Below are 16,570 nucleotides of genomic sequence, written 5' to 3'. Positions count from 1 at the left end.
ATTGAGTCAGCTCCCCCTAACTTCAGTTTTATGAGTGAGAATAGAGCAAATAAGAAAGGAGGTGGAGTCGCCATTTTGTTTAACGACTCGTTCCATTGTACTCAAATAGCTTATGGAAACTTTGCTTCTTTTGAATATGTGGCTCTTCAGCTAAGGTCCCCCTCTCGACCTTTATTTCTAATTATCTACAGGCCACCTAAATACTGTGCATCCTTCTTTGACGACTTTAGTGGACTGCTGTCTTTAATCTGTATTAACTTTGACTGTGTAGTTATTGCTGGTGATTTCAACATTCATGTTGACAACCCCCAGGATAGAGGGACCAAAGAACTGTGTTGTATTTTTGAGAACTATGGACTGACTCAGCATGTGACGGAGCCCACACACAACAAGGGGCACACTCTGGACTTGATTATCTCCAAGGGTTTGAACATTTCCAAGGTTGTGGTGACTGATGCTGCTCTCTCTGATCATTCCTGTGTTTTCTTTAATGGCACTATCTCTGTGCACAAAAGTGTCCAAACAAAGTTAATAAGAAAACGGTATATCACTGACAACACCAGTGAAACATTCATTCAGCTTTTCTCGTCCACACCCACCCTCTCAGGGGTCTCAGTCACTGAGCTTGTAGACAATTTCAATTGTAAAATTACAAATGTTATTGATGCCATTGCTCCCATTAAGGTAAAAACTGTCTCTGATAAGAAAAGATCTCCATGGAGAAATGCCATACTGGTAAGAACAGAAAAAAGAGAGTGTCGAAAAGCAGAACGCAGGTGGCGAAAAACTAATCTCCAGGTCCACTACAACACGTATAAAGAGAGACTTCGCATTTATAATTTGTAACTGAGGAATGCAAGGCGGTCCTTCTTCTCGGACATTATTGCCAAAAACAATAATAATTCACGTGCTTTGTTTGCTACTGTTGATAGGTTAACAAACCCTCCAGTACGAGGAGCATCTGAACTTTTATCCACCAAGGCCTGCAATGATTTTGCCACCTTCTTCAATGACAAAATTCAGAAAATTAGACAAACAGTCAGTGCTTCCATATCGAGTACAGGGTATGTGTTGTCACAGTGTCCAGGCAAAACAGATTCCAATATGACCCAATTTCATATGATTAACTATAAAAACCTGGAGGACATTATACAACATCTGAAAACCTCCTCCTGCTGCCTTGATATTCTACCAACGGGCCTTTTCAAAAATGTTGCAAATTGTTTGGCTACAGATCTTCTACAGATTGTAAACACGTCTCTTCTCTCAGGTATCTTCCCACAGGCCCTGAAAACTGCAGTCATTAAGCCACTCTTAAAAAAGAGCGATCTAGACACGTCACTAATGAGCAACTATAGGCCGATATCAAACCTTCCATTTTTAAGTAAAATCATTGAAAAAAACGGTTTCTCAACAACTCAACCTTTTCTTGTCACTAAACAACAGTTTTGATGCCTTCCAGTCGGGTTTTCGACCACACCGCAGCACTGAGACAGCTCTTGTTAAAGTCTTTAATGACATCCACTTAAACACAGATAGTGTTTAACTTAGTATTACTTGATCTCAGTGCTGCATTTGATACGGTCGACCACGACATATTACTAGACCGATTGGGAAAACTGGGTTGGCATTTCTGGCTCAGTACTAAAGTGGTTTGAGTCTTATTTAAAGAATAGGGACTACTTTGTGTCTATAGGGAATTATACATCTGAGCATACAAATATGACGTGCGGAGTTCCCCAAGACTCAGTCCTGGGGCCTCTCCTGTTTAACATCTACATGCTTCCACTGGCTCAAATTATGGAAAACAATAAAATAAGTTACCATAGTTATGCGGATGACACACAAATTTATATAACCTTATCGCCAGGGGACTATAGTCCAATACAACAACTGTGCAGTGAATAAATTAACGACTGGATGTGCCAGAACTTTCTTAAATTAAATTAAGAAAAAACTGATGTGGTTGTTTTTGGAGCAAAAGAGGAACGATTAAAAGTCAGCACTCAGCTTTAAACGATAATGTTAAAAACAACAGACAAAGCCAGAAATCTTGGTGTAGTCATGGACTCAGACCTGAATTTTAACAGCCACATTAAGACAATTACAAAGTCAGCCTATTACCACCTTAAAAATATATCAAGGGTTAAAGGACTTATGTCTCAGCAGGACTTGGAAAAACTTGTCCATGCTTTTATCTTCAGTAGACTAGACTACTGTAACGGAGTCTTTACAGGTCTCCCTAAAAAATCACTCAGACAGCTGCAGCTGATTCAGAACGCTGCTGCTCCAGTCCTCACTAAGACCAAGAAAGTGGATCACATCACTCCAGTACTGAAGTCTCTACACTGGCTTCCATTGCCTCAAAGAATTGATTTCAAAATACTTTTGCTGGTTTATAAATCACTAAACGGTTTAGGGCCAAAATACATTTCTGATCTGCTACTACAGTATGAACCACCCAGACCTCTCAGGTGGTCTGGGACAGGTCTGCTTGTTGTCCCCAGAGTCAGAACTAAACAGGGGGAAGCAGCATTCAGTTTTTATGCTCCACATATCTGGAACAAACTCCCAGAAAACTGCAGGTCTGCTGCAACTCTCAGTTCTTTTAAATCAAGGCTGAAGACCTATCTATTTGATGTTGCCTTTCATTAAATAACATTTCTTATACTGAAGTTGCATTGTTGACACTGTATGACAATCTATATAAGCATATAAAGAGAAATTCCTATTTTATCTGCTTTTATATATTTAACTGTTTTAATTGCTCTTCAATGTTTCATTTCTTATACTGCACTGTAACTTTTATTCTCGTATTGTATCTGTTTTAAATTTTTTAATCTGTTTTCATGTAAAGCACTTTGAATTGCCCTGTTGCTGAAATGTGCTATACAAATAAAACTGCCTTACTATGCGACAGTAAGTCTCGTGGTTATGACCCAATCGTTAGCCTATTTTTATAAAAACGTCTGCTACGGAGCCATAACGTGAGCTACAAGGTAATGGAGCCTTTTATACATTGTCGTGTTTCTTTAGAAATAAACAACGGACAAATAGAGTTTGTAAACTCTTCAGATGTAAAGTTATTCTCTGTCAAAGTGACGTCAAAATGAATGGCAGTCAATGGGATGCTAACGGGGGGTGATGGCTTGGTAGCATCAAAATGGCGCCATAGGAGATTCGGGTTGTGAGGAGACGCTGACCCCCTTGAGACAGCCACATGTTCCTGCTGGCTTCAATCTAGTGTCATCCTCTCTTCCACAGTTTATACATGGCATCATCTGTTATATTGTTTATTACCCTAAAAGAGACATGTATACATTAATATTCGTTTGAAAATGTATTGTTTAGAAAGTTATGTCTTTCCTAAGTCATCTAACGTGGTTGACTTAATTATCCGCTATTGAGTACTGTAAACCTGGGGTGTTTGTTGTACCAACCAATGGAAAACTGTTTTGCTTTTGTTTACACTTACCTTGTGCAATATTTCTTGTAATTCTTAAGCTAAGCTTTGTGTGATATTGCATTATGATGCAACATTTTCATTTTGATATCCTTTTTGTTCTTTGTCCACAGTTGTACACTTTAACCTGATTAAACTGCCAAAATCAACACATGAGCCTGTTCCTTGGAGCTTCATTAGGAGAGTGTTTAGTTGTCTGTATAGCTGAGTATACGTTTGTGTGGACAACACTTAGTGAGGATAGAACACAAGATCTTTAACAGAACCCAACAAGGTTGGAACTAGACTTGATTTTTGCATGGTATAGTTGTATATAAAACTCCTACAATCAGTGAGGTCCTTTATCTGGTCAAACCAAGCGGAAACCTGCGGTGCTGAAAAATTAAGCCATTGTGAAAGTGCCAAAAACGGCAGTTCATCGAGTGGCCACGCGTGGCTGGCTCCAAAGGGGAATCAATCCCCTTAGCCCCCCCATGTTAAAATGCACAACTTTACAGCATAATTTAACATTTTAACAACAGATTCTTTTGTATAACTGACCCCTTTAAACTATGTTCAGGCTTAAAGTTCTGCATAGGGCATTCTGCTGTGAGTGACAGGAGGGCTGCCCACTTTGAGCTTCTTTTTGGCTCTTCAGCAACTTATGGGTGACATCACGTTGAATATGTTCATATTTTATACAGTCTATGGGTTAGACACATGGATGGTGTGGGGGTGAGGAAATGGATCTACAACTGCACTTATTATTTGTTGAAATGTTAAAACATTTTTTTAAATGCCTTAAAGGGTCGACTCAATCAAAAACACATTTCAGTTACCCCTAGTATAGTCTTGCATTGACTCAGGGGGCTGTCATCATCATGACAGCTGCCATATGCCATATGGCACACACACTGTGCGATCTCCCACCCCGCAGTGATAAGCCAACGGCTGTTGCCCTGGCCGCTGAACGGGAGCTCTTGGAGAGGTTACGGTGTCTTGTTGCGCTACTTAGGCAACAGCTCCACCCTGTGGTTAAATTGGGTTTGTTGATCTGTAACAGCAGAGCCCACTATGTGAGCCACTATGCTGTATGTGAATACACGGATCATAAGTCGCAGAATGACTAGCGGCCTCATTCATTCAGCGTGTTACGCTTGACAGGGGTCCGCTTTCCAGCGCTGGTGTGTGGAGAAAGGCTCAGACACCACCTTGTGTCCTCTGCCTCTCGTATTAACCTACCCTCAGACACTGCTGAATAATGATTTGGCTGGTTTTTAAAGCGTTTTTGTTGCGGCCTTTTTCGTCATGCCACAAGGACCGTGGAGAGAGATGGGTTTTGCGCATCCCTTAGTGAAGCTTTTGTTAAAGGGAATCAGATGACAGAAACCTGTTGTGCGTTCACTAGCACCTTTATGGGATTTAATCCCAGTGCTTCGGGCTCGGGGGTTCTCCTTTTGAGCCTATGGCATAAATCTCTCTCAGAATGTTGTTCTTGACAACAACGCTCCTCATAGCCTTGACGTTGGCTAGGAGAGTGAGTGACTTATGCACGCTGTCGGTCTCACTGTCCTGCTTTTCTAGTAGAGAGGACGGGAGCGCCTACTTTACAGCCAAATCCTTCATTCATGCGGAAGTCAAAACAAATTATTTTCGGCTGAGAATTTCTTACCTTGAGGGTTTCTTCCTTCCGTCTCATAACAGAGAAACAGAATAAGTGTCTCAGTGCGCGTTATCTCAGTATGTTTTACGCACGGCAGACATCAGGCAGAGCAGCTGTTTGTTCACTATATAACACTCATGCGGCTCTTTTGAAACAGTGGCTGTCTCACCGGCTGTGTGAGGTTACCACCCGTGCTTTTAGTGTAAAGGGAGTGGCATCCGTGCACACTCCACGAAAGCGTCTGGATTTACCCTGCAGAAATCTGAGAAGCATAACCACAGTCCTCATAAATTGACCGGAGGTTGGAATGCCAACACAAAGAATTTCTGACGGCCCCTGAACAATCCCAGAAATGAAACGTCGTCGACAAAGACTATCACAAGTGGTATTTGTCAGACAGTTTCGGTTTCATGTGCCCAAAGTTTAAGATATCTGTTGCTGAGATTCTGGCTAGACAGCAACGAGTGATTTCACAAACAATGTCTCCGAAACATCTGCATGTCCAGATGACAAAAAAAAGGGGAATAAGAAATGTAATGTAATTTAGTTGAAAAGACCCTTTAAGATGCAACTGTCCACTAGATGCTTACTCCTAAAAAAAGCACTTGACTTATGGCCATGAATAAAGGTCTATGTGCCTGCTTCTCTTAATTAGACTAGATATTTCATTGGTACAACATTAAGGCCTAAAGAGGGGTATGTTCAGGAAAGGGGAAATTAAAGTATTGTCACCTAGTCTGTAGGAAGTTCCAGAAGCCGTGTCGGACTCAAACATCAGCCCAGCATCGTAGAACACACCCATACCATCCTTCCCTCCACCTGGTGTGCAGCCTGTGTCGTACTTCTCTACAGCATCCCACACCTGAGCAGGGTGGAGGTCATTCACGCACACAAATACAAACAAACAAGGCTTACAGGATGTAAGTTAAACAGAAATACTGTATCTGTAACATATATGAAAGTTCAGATATGGCATGAGACACACCTAATTACACAATGTATTTGCAGGATATTTCTTTAGCCAAAAGCTAACAAACTTGAAAGTCAACATGTGTGTAATTTTTCAAGCACTTTTAACCTTCATGTTGTCCTCGGGTCAAATTTGACCCATTTTCCAAATTCCTATATCAGTTTTCTTTTTAACTACCCAATTTAATTACCCAAAATAACATGGATGATTCCACACAATGCTTTTGGCAAGTACAAATCTGAAGTGGTTTCAAAATAGTATTGAGTAAAAGTTACATATATATAACATATTCCAGTCTGAGATTATCCATCAACATACATTCCTTTAATTTTAGTCTAAATAATTCCTAATTTCTGCTTTTCTAACTCAAAAATTAGGTATAATTCCCTATAAATTAGTTTTATTGACCATAAATTCCAAAAATAAGTGTAAAACTAAAGTTAATAAGTTAGCGTTACGTAGTGTTGAAAACGTCAAAAAGTGAACCAAAAAACGTAAGAAAAAGTTAAAAACAAAAAAAAAAAGTTAGTTAATAAAAAGCGTCAACAAAAGTGTTGATTTTGATGGGAAGGCAACACAATGGTTAAATGAAAACCCCTCTCAAATATGTTTTTTAAAGATAAATATAAAATAAAGAAATGACCTTTTTCTGGGTGAGACGGTGCTTGTTGTTCAGGACGTAGACGCCTTTGTCAACTGCCACCAGTCCCACTACGGCCCCAGGGTCTCCAGTGACCTTCAGACCAAACGACCCGCGAGGCTTATATGGAGCGGGTTTCAATGGCTCCAGTTTCAGCTAAATGTGAAAAGGGAGGTCAATAAATGGGACATACAGTTTTGTATTTGTTAAAGCAGTTACATAAATGAAAAAAAACTGTGTCCGAGAAATGTCAAATAACTCGATCAATTTGTGTGTGGGTGTCTTGTTTGCCCTCCTAAAGTCAGCTACATCTGTGTTGTGTGTCTCACCGAGCCCATGCAGGAGTCCTTTACATCCACCCAAACGGAGTCTGATACCACTTCACTGTCATTTGTGTGGTAGTAGGCTACGATGCGGAACGATGGCAGCATGTTTTTGGTAATGAGAACATTCAGGGAAATCTCATCTTGACCTCTGCTCCTGTAACGTCCATTTTTCACCAGTTGACCTCTGCTCAGGATCTAGGGACACATATTTGAATATCAGTTCGTATTCGACATGTATAGACTACACAGGCTGTGGGATGCAACAAAAAGAGTTGTATATGCACACATGCAGGTCTAAAACCTCTCTCACCAGGTATGTGATGTCATTGTCTTGTTTTTCCTGCCTGTTGAGGTTGACTTTCAGGTTGTCTCCTAATTTCAGCTCACGTGAATCCACACCTGCAAATGTGACATGTTGTGATGAGTGTTAGACCCTGAAAACATGTAGTGCTTGGTGCATACTTTGCCAATGCCACCACCTTTTTTTCCCAATCTGATGTTATTATGTCCCTTACCTATGTGGATGTATTTTTTGCTTGGAGAGGTATATGGGAGAGCTACCATGGTAGCTGATGCTTGCCTTTCATTTGAAATACGATCATCCTTGGTCCTTGCCTGCAATTAACGACACACACAGGTAAGCATTCACTATACAAACAGCTGAATAATGAATTCCTGTAAAGTCCAGAGTCTATTCTATCCTGTCCTAACTTATTATGGCTTTGCCTGGCATAGCGTGCTTCTTGCTGCTCTGGTCTAAAATCATCTGGCTAAAGGACTATAGTTGAAAATTAGCCGGCTGGCTAACACTGGCACATTTACAGAAATGTTGATTAATGTGTGTTGTCCTTTATAAATAAATAAATACAAAATACAAATAGCGTAGCTTAGCAATATAAAATTGCTAAATATAATGTGGGAAAAACATAATAATGGCAATATGAAGTTCACTATTCCCATACTGTACAGTTAATTTGCAAGCATTTACAGTATATAATATATTTGTATATGTATATATATATATATATATATATATATATATATATATATATATATATATATATATACATATGTATGTATGTATATATACATATGTATATGTATGTATATATATGTATGTATGTATGTGTATGTATATATATATATATGTATGTATGTATGTATGTATGTGTATATATATATATATATGTATATATATATGTATGTATGTATGTATATATGTATGTATGTATGTATGTATATATATATGTATGTATGTATGTATGTATGTGTAGGAAGCTAAGAATCTGCATGGATCCACAGGTGAAAGCTTTCCTTGCTCTTCAAGTGAATATCAAAATTGTTGATTAATGTAGGTTTAAGCTTCCATTTGCAAACCACATTTATAGACTTACGGTGATTGTCAGATTTTTTGCCATCGCCTCTGTATTGACGGAAAGCTTTACCATGCCATTGGCTGCGGTAGTACCATCCACCTGGCCGGGGTCGACCACCACTGTAACACCCTTTGCCGGAGTGCCGTCAGGATTCACAACTTCAACCTGCCATCAGAAACACAAACTGCTGAACATTCAGAAAAACATGTAACTGTCTTATGAAAACATCTTATTACGTAATGGCCCTGACACACCAACCCGATAACTGGCCATTGGACAGTCTGGTGAGGTCGGTGACTCGAGTCTGTTAAGTGTGTTCCGTGCCGTCGTCCGTCAGAGGAGCTGTCGGCCTTCATTTTGGCCAACCTGACTTGCTGGGTCGGAGGGCGGGCAGTCGGACTCACTCCACCAATCTGATTGGTGGAGCCGGGCACTAATCGGAAATAACGAGCAGGATGAGTGACAAACGACTCTCAAAATCTGATGAAAATCTTTTAAACTGACCTTTGTTGATCTGAAATGAAGACAGATTCAGCAACTGCACGGCCTGTTTCTCTCTTGAAATGTTTTCAGAAACACGTTTCGGTGAACTATCTTCGTAAAATACGAGATCGTATTTCGAACAAGCCTCCATTACTATCGGCTGGAGAAGCCAGACCCACGTGACGCGTTCGTCATTTCCTCATTTATTGTATTACATCTTGCGCACGCGCAGAACGTACGCTCAAGTCGGCGTCTCTTCAGTGTGTTCTGAGGCACTTTTTGGACCTTGGGGAGCCGACTGATCAGTCCGACTAACTTTTCTGCTGACGGTCAGCGGTCGGGTTGGTGTGTCAGAGCCTTAAGGCTAAACTCATGTTATGAGATTAATTGTAGTACTGTGCACTAAGTATTATGCCTTTACTGCACTTTTGGCTTTTTTATTTGTAAGTAGAAATATAGCCATACTTTTGCTGGTGATTTATATAAATCTAAATAAGGGACTGTTCGTTATTTATTTAAGGGGCCACTGGAGGAGTTTTGGGACCTTTAGCCAAAAAAGACATGACCCTCCCCTCACCAGTAAAAAGATTTCTATGACCCTCCAAAACAATTTGGAAAAAAGGTATTGACCTCCCCCAACAATTTACAGATACCTTCTGTACTGGTTTGCGCTTGGCAAATAAATACAGACTCCCATTGTTTGTTTGTTTTTACAGCTATGACATACACAACTAAACCTCTGCATTCTCATCTTCTCATACTTACATACATACTCCTCTGTTAAGGTGTGGTGGCCATTTCAGTAGATTTACTCACTAACATAGTTGTGGAAACACAATAAGCATGGAAACACTTCCTGCATTACTGCATTACTTCAAATACTAAGTTACTCCTCTAGTAAACTAGTATTCATATGAAATAAAACAATAAGACATTAAGACATTTCAGCAAGGCACTCTGGGTAGCCTAACATTCAACACACAAACTGGTTGCTATGGACTCGTCACTAGGCTTTCTCCACTTCGCTGTTTAAACAAAGTGGAATAAACGTATAAAAGTCCAAATCTACACAAAACCCGCAATCAATTAGTAAGCTGACATCAAATGTGGCATTTAGGAAACCTTTATTGCAACCTTGGCATGGTAAGATGTGCAGACTAGTGCAACAGTCATTTTCGTTTTGTGTGTCCTGCTGCTCCCATCGTCAGCCAAGAAATACTTTTGTTTTTACTAAAGCAGTATATGAAATCTGATGTATTACCTACCACCATTTAGTTGTTTTGTGTTATTTAAGATATTTATAAAATATCTGGTCATGCCAGATGTTATAATTCCACTCATTTTTTAAACAATGCAATTATCCATTTCAGCCACCAGGGGGCAGCTCCCCCTACCCCCCCCAGCAAACTCATGGGTCAGACCATCTGGTAGCGAAGGAGGGCCGAGACTGAGAGAGCTATATGGAGCTACATGGAAAAATATGCACCAAACAAGCCACTTTGAAATTTTGCTGTTTCATGAATACAAAAGTTGGGTATAATTATGATTATTATTATAGTAATAAACTGATAATACTGATAGTTCAACATGACATCATGACTGCTTAAACATACCTATCTGTACGCATTTTCAGCTATCTGCGTGTATGTCTATGCTGTATACACGGACGGCAGTCTGCAACGTCACAGCGTAAACATACACGCCACGTGGCGTGTTATCGCGAGGCTACGGTTGGGTTTAGGAAAAGAAAAACGTGGAAAGGAAACACAACATGCGGGACACGATCCCCGGTCTTCTGGGTGAAAGTCTTGTGTTGTTTGACCCGTCCTCCCCCCCGACCAACCTCCCTACGCGGAATTTTCACCCTTTCATACTACTCACTACGGCATCAATTCACACGCAATCGCAAGGTAATGTAACTCAATGGAGGTCAAACGGAGTAGGTAAACACGCTACAAAGCGAGTATGCGTCTTTATAACACGCCAATAATGGCATACGAATAGGCGTGTCATACATACGTCATTTCATGAGATCAGTCTGGATAGTTAATTTGACCCACACATGATCAAACATAGTGAACAAGCACAAGCAAACAGTCTCTTTCTTACCGCTGTCCGTCAGCACACTGACAGCTACATATATGGAGCTCCCCACCAGTTCAGAAATGTCTTGAGTCTGTGTGATGTGCTCTCTCTTCAGTGTCACCTTTCCAACACCATTCTCTATCTAATGTGACATAATAGAAAAAAGCATCTTGAAATACAGTGATACCGTCATGGAAAAGTTGGAGGTACTAAAGTGTAAATTCTTACAGTATGTCAGCCTGGCATTATTGTCAACGTCCTAAATAAATAATATCTGTAGATAGGAATTAGGGGTGTGCAAAAAAATCGATTCACATTCGTATTCACGATTCAAGCTCTACCGATTCAAAATCGATTCATAGAATTCCAAAAATATTTTTTTTATTAAAAAAATAATAATTAATTGTATGTCTCCTGCAATCACATGGGGAAAAGCAACTACATTTACATACTGTGAATCGTTTTAAGCGAGAATCGTTTTTGAATCAAATCTTGAGCCTAAAAGTCTGTAACTGAAATAACTGCAGAAGTCAGGAAATCCTAAATATTTTCATGTTTTAGAGTCCCACAAGACACATGAGTATGTGATCACCTGCACTCTCTGAAGAGAAGCTGGAAAGCTCTTCTTTTGACCGTCTTGCATAACCCCAAACACCACGTAGGCCTTCCCATTCACCTCTTGACCAAACAGATACCTAAATCCACAAGAGAGGGACATGTTTGAAGGCCACAATTAAAAATGGGAACAACAAAAACACTTGACTGACATAATTGACTAAAAGAGCAACATAGCTTCTGAATAACACCTAATAAACCTTCACATACGTAGCTTTGATGTCGACGGTGAACTCTTCACTGTCCACATAGAAGAAGGAACGTTCAGACTTCAGTTTAACTTCAAAACTGGGCAGCACTGAAAAATTGGAAACATGTTAGTGTGTGTTCAATCATGTAAAAACATGTGAATATTGTAGGTTTATATAAGTTTTAAATGAAGGTGCAGGTCATGGGGTTTACCGTATTCTTTGACCTTGAACTCTGCAGAATAGCTCTGCTGTGGGTTGCTGTGGAACTTCGCCACCACTTTCCACAGTCCGGGACTACACACACACACACACACACACACACACACACACACACACACACACACACACACACACACACACACACACACACACACACACACAGACACATACACACACACACACACACACACAGAGACACACACACATACACACACACACAGACACACACACACACACACACACAGACACACACACACACACACAGACACACACACACACACACAGACACATACACACAGACACACACACAGACACATACACACAGCACCCACCCACACACACAGACAGACAGACAGACACACAGACACACATACACACACACACAGATACCCATGCACACACATGCAGACACAGACACACACACACACACACACACATACATACACACACAGACACACACACACACACACATACACACACACACACACACACACAGACACAGACACACACACACACACGTACTGAGGATTTAGTGTGTCTCTTCACACTTCCTACACTGTATGACTTAGATCATCTTGGTCAAGTAGCTGTCCAAACATCAAATTAGCATCAGCATGGGAAATTAATTGTAGAAAACACAACATATACATGTTCAAATTTACTTTTTATTATCTTAAATGATTTAAGGTATTAATGTTTGAATTGAATTAAAGGCATACTATGCAGTTTCCGTTTTTTTGTCAAACAGCGCCCCCTAGAGTCGCTGTGGAGTACTTCTCTGCACTCATGGCCTGAACACCCCACCCACCACTACGGATGGATGATTCGTAGTTTGTTTGTTTACCATCGAAATGACTTTGAAGCTGTTATATTAAGGTCCAAATCTTGCATAGTGTGCCTTTAACCTGTTACCCATGGTAAAATGTAAATTCACCATTAAAACTTAATTATTAAAATACTATGTGGAAAACTGTATTCAAACAAGATAACATACTAACCTGACGATTTCAGCGAGTTTGTAATCTCCAGAGTGGATCCCTGATTTCAAAGAGACTTGATCCAATGGTAAAGTGATGTTCTCAGGGGTCTAAAAATGAACAATCACCATAAACAGAGAGCCGTGGCAGTTTACAAATTGATTTAGTAAATACATGCTATATTTAAAGGTGCCCTGCCACACGTATTTCATTACTTTGTTTCGTATTTCTTTTCAGTGGCTAGAGCTGACAGAGGAGGTAGCAGTTCATTTTCACATTCATGACATAACACAAACACATATGGACCAAACATATTTCAAAAAATACAAGTATGAACGGTTTTGTGTGGCAGGGCACCTTTAATGTTTCTACAATCCATGACCGTGGTCAATGTCTATATTGACTCTTTTTCATTCTGTCACTGAAGAGAGAGGCTGTGTTCAACGTGCAACTTGGCCACTCGATTTATTTTTTCTTGCATTTATTTTTTACAGTAAGTAGCAGGATAGGTTTTACTAAAAACATAATAAAGACACAAGGTTAACTGTGTTTTTGTTATTTGGTTATTAGTATGAACATTATCTGCTGTTAAGCATTTGTAATACCACCTCATTAAGAGGTTTCATGCTCTCAGTTACAGCTGACTATACAACATTACAGTACAATCTGTGCTTATCAAAGATAAAATACAATACCACAATCTCGATGGCAATAGTAGCATCAGTTTGAGTTTTGGCATCCCTCTCTACGGGCTCCATACTGGGCGTCACTGCAAACATCCTGAAATAAACTGAAGAGAAAGACAGAGGTTGATTTTGCTGCTGAAGGTTGGAGGAAGGTGTCTCAAATTTGTGTCAAAAACGTCAAAAGAGGGATTCGTTGTACTGTAATTTACAGTACAAACATTCATAATTTGGGAAAACACAGAAGTAAGTGTATTTCTTAACAGTTATGCAGCTCAGTATTGAACTCACCACCGGGTCTAGCAGCTTCCGGATTTTGGATTTTTCAACCGGCCATTACTGGCGACTCATTCAGAATACGATCTCATGTTGTACTAAAATAGTTCACCGAAACGTGTTTCTGAAAACATTTTATGCTAAAAAAAGGCCATGCAGTTGCTGAATCTGTCTTCATTTCAGATCGACAAAGGTCAGTTTAAAAGATTTTCGTCAGATTTTGAGAGGTTTACGGTCATCCCGCTCCCCGTTTCCGGGTGAGTCCCGACTGCCCTGTCTCCAACTGAACATGTTGGGTCGGCCAAAATGAAGGCTGACAGCTCCTCCAACGGACAACGGCACAGACACACCGAACAGACTCGAGTCACTGACCTCGCCAGACTGTCCAAAGGCTGATTATCGACCCGGTGTGTAACTACCTTAACAGTTATGCAGCTCAGTATTGAACACACCTTTGCTGTTGGGGGTGTAGAGGGTCTTGTCAGTCTGGATGAAGATGTACCCGGACTGGAAGGACACTAAGACAACTTTCTCCAGCAGGTGGTCAGGGAACCGAGCTTGCAGGTACACATACTGCTTCATGGTAGGATCCTTACTGAAGCTGTCAGCAGGGATCTGAAACCAGTATGATGAGCAGTATGTGCATCAGGATGTACATTTCTGGATTCATTTCTAGATTATTTCTGGTTGTGTTAGTAATTGAAGTCAAGTTACAGTAACATGCATATACAGTGTGACAGTATTTCATTTACCGTTATTTGTCTGAGCTCCTGGAAGTTTCTTTCACTGGTAAGGGTCACAGATGTGAATGCCAGCCTTGTGCTTTTGGTTGGATGGTTCATCACGCTGATGTTGACCGAAATGTTTTCCCCGGTGCAGTCTTGACACTCCACAAAGATGTTTTCTGCTGTTCCTACTCGCAACAAGTTAGGGGCAGACATCACCTTCCTGCAAAACAGCGGTGAGAGAGAGAAAGATATTGATGTGAATATACTGCAGTCAATGTGCAGAAGTAACCACATGCTGTTTATGATGTACTGACAAACATCATGTGCTTGTATGGGAAACCCTTGTCACAGATATTGGCCTTACTAAGTGTGACTTTTTACTCTGCTAAATGATAGGACGGAGAAAAAAGAAAAAATTGTAGAAAAGTCTAAACATTTTAACATAATTTTGTGCAACGTAAATGCCCCCCCTTACTTATGCCTCTTGGCCCCTCAGGTTTATGTTGAGAACCACTGTCTTACAGTCTGTGAATTAAAGTTTCAATTCAACCAAATTACCGAAGAAAACAAACCTATTTGCTTAGATTATGATCATTAGCTCCAGCATGGACTTCACACACAATGAGTGATCTATTGATTACCTTGATGAAGAGCCAGTATTGGATCAACAAAACATTTCATCATGCCTCTAGACTTTTGCTCTGTCTGGTATCGTTGCGCAAACTTTGAACAAGAATGAGGCCAACTCATTGGCATCATTTCAAAGACCACATTACCTTGACTTGTGTTACACAAACTGCAAACTGGACTCAACTTCTTATTATGTAAGACACAAGTTAAACTAATATTTCCATCCATACACTTTTTTAATTGAATATACATGCAGAGGACCCTAGATATTTGTGTTGCTCCTATTGTAGTTTAACCGATAATACTTTGATCAGGAAGATAAACGAACAAGCAAACTAAATATTTTAGCTCTGTGTGAATTAACTAAAGCACATGGGGGGTGTAAGGGTAATACAGGTCTACTTACAATGGAGCTCCATCAGCCAGAGAAGTCTGAGAGACAAAGGCCAGAGAGGCCAGCAGCCACAGCAGAGTCCTACTCATCCTTCAGCCTGATCCTGATCCACTATAGACTGTCGCTCCGTAGCACCCTCATTTTATCCACTACGCCCCCCCCACCTCCTCCACTTCGCCTCACTACTGTCTCGCCCGCCCTCCTCCCAAAGTCTTTCTGTACACGTGTAACACAAGCACACACCCACACATGATTTCCCAGCAGCAGTTGAGAAACTGTTGAAACTAATTGCCCCCCATCTAACTGCAGAATTTTTATTGTTAGGAGATTTAAACCTGGATATGCTCAACCCCCCAGCCACTCTACTTGCTAAGCTTGATGCCCTCAACCTCACACAAATTATAAATGATCCTACGAGATACAACCTCAAATCTGTAAACAAGGACACCCTCATAGATATTGTCCTTACCAACCTGCCCTCTAAATACACCCCAGCTGTCTTTAACCAGGATCTCAGTGATCATTGCCTGATTGCATGCATCCGTAATGGGTCAGCGGTCAAACGCCCACAACTTATCTCTGTCACGTTGTCTAAAACACTTCTGCGAACCAGCCTTTCTGACTGACCTGACCCTTGTTGCTTGGGAGACCATTAATCTCATTCCGACAGTGGAGGATGCCTGGATGTCATACAAAACTGAATTCCTCTCTGTCCTAAATAAGCATGCCCCATTTAAAAAGTTTAGAACCAAGACTAGATATAGCCCCTGGTTCACTCCAGAGCTCACCGCCCTCAACCAACATTAAAAACATCCTGTGGCATTAGGCTAGAGCAACCCCCATAGCATGCAAGTCTTTAAAGAAGCCAGGAA

General features: G+C 40.5%; 2 protein-coding genes across 2 annotated transcripts in view; both read right to left on the bottom strand.

Moving 5' to 3' along the window:
- The window catches only part of LOC116063552 (complement C3-like), a 65,699-nt gene extending 57,157 nt beyond the window's left edge, over positions 1–8,542 (bottom strand). The window contains exons 1-6 of the mRNA XM_036005787.1: positions 8,436–8,542; positions 7,557–7,656; positions 7,352–7,440; positions 7,045–7,236; positions 6,719–6,871; positions 5,838–5,967 (exon numbers count right to left, since the gene is read on the bottom strand). Of these exons, the coding sequence (XP_035861680.1) occupies positions 5,838–5,967; positions 6,719–6,871; positions 7,045–7,236; positions 7,352–7,440; positions 7,557–7,656; positions 8,436–8,489 (718 nt within the window). The 5' untranslated portion in view covers positions 8,490–8,542. The remainder of the gene's footprint in view (positions 1–5,837; positions 5,968–6,718; positions 6,872–7,044; positions 7,237–7,351; positions 7,441–7,556; positions 7,657–8,435) is intronic.
- On the bottom strand, positions 8,476–15,901 carry LOC116063553 (complement C3-like). Its single transcript, XM_031318548.2, has 10 exons — positions 15,711–15,901; positions 14,699–14,894; positions 14,399–14,561; positions 13,683–13,777; positions 13,009–13,097; positions 12,003–12,085; positions 11,811–11,898; positions 11,578–11,680; positions 11,010–11,127; positions 8,476–8,582 (listed from the first exon to the last, which is right to left on the bottom strand). The coding sequence occupies exons 1-10, from the start codon at positions 15,785–15,787 to the stop codon at positions 8,578–8,580; spliced, it is 1,017 nt and encodes a 338-aa protein (XP_031174408.1). The 5' UTR covers positions 15,788–15,901; the 3' UTR covers positions 8,476–8,577.
- Between the last annotated feature and the right edge of the window lie 669 nt (positions 15,902–16,570).

The sequence above is a fragment of the Sander lucioperca genome, chromosome 10 (genome assembly GCF_008315115.2).
Source record: "Sander lucioperca isolate FBNREF2018 chromosome 10, SLUC_FBN_1.2, whole genome shotgun sequence".
Lineage (NCBI taxonomy): Eukaryota > Metazoa > Chordata > Actinopteri > Perciformes > Percidae > Sander > Sander lucioperca.
The sequence above is the reverse complement of the archived record's forward strand: the minus strand, read 5'-3'. Positions and strand labels throughout refer to the sequence as shown.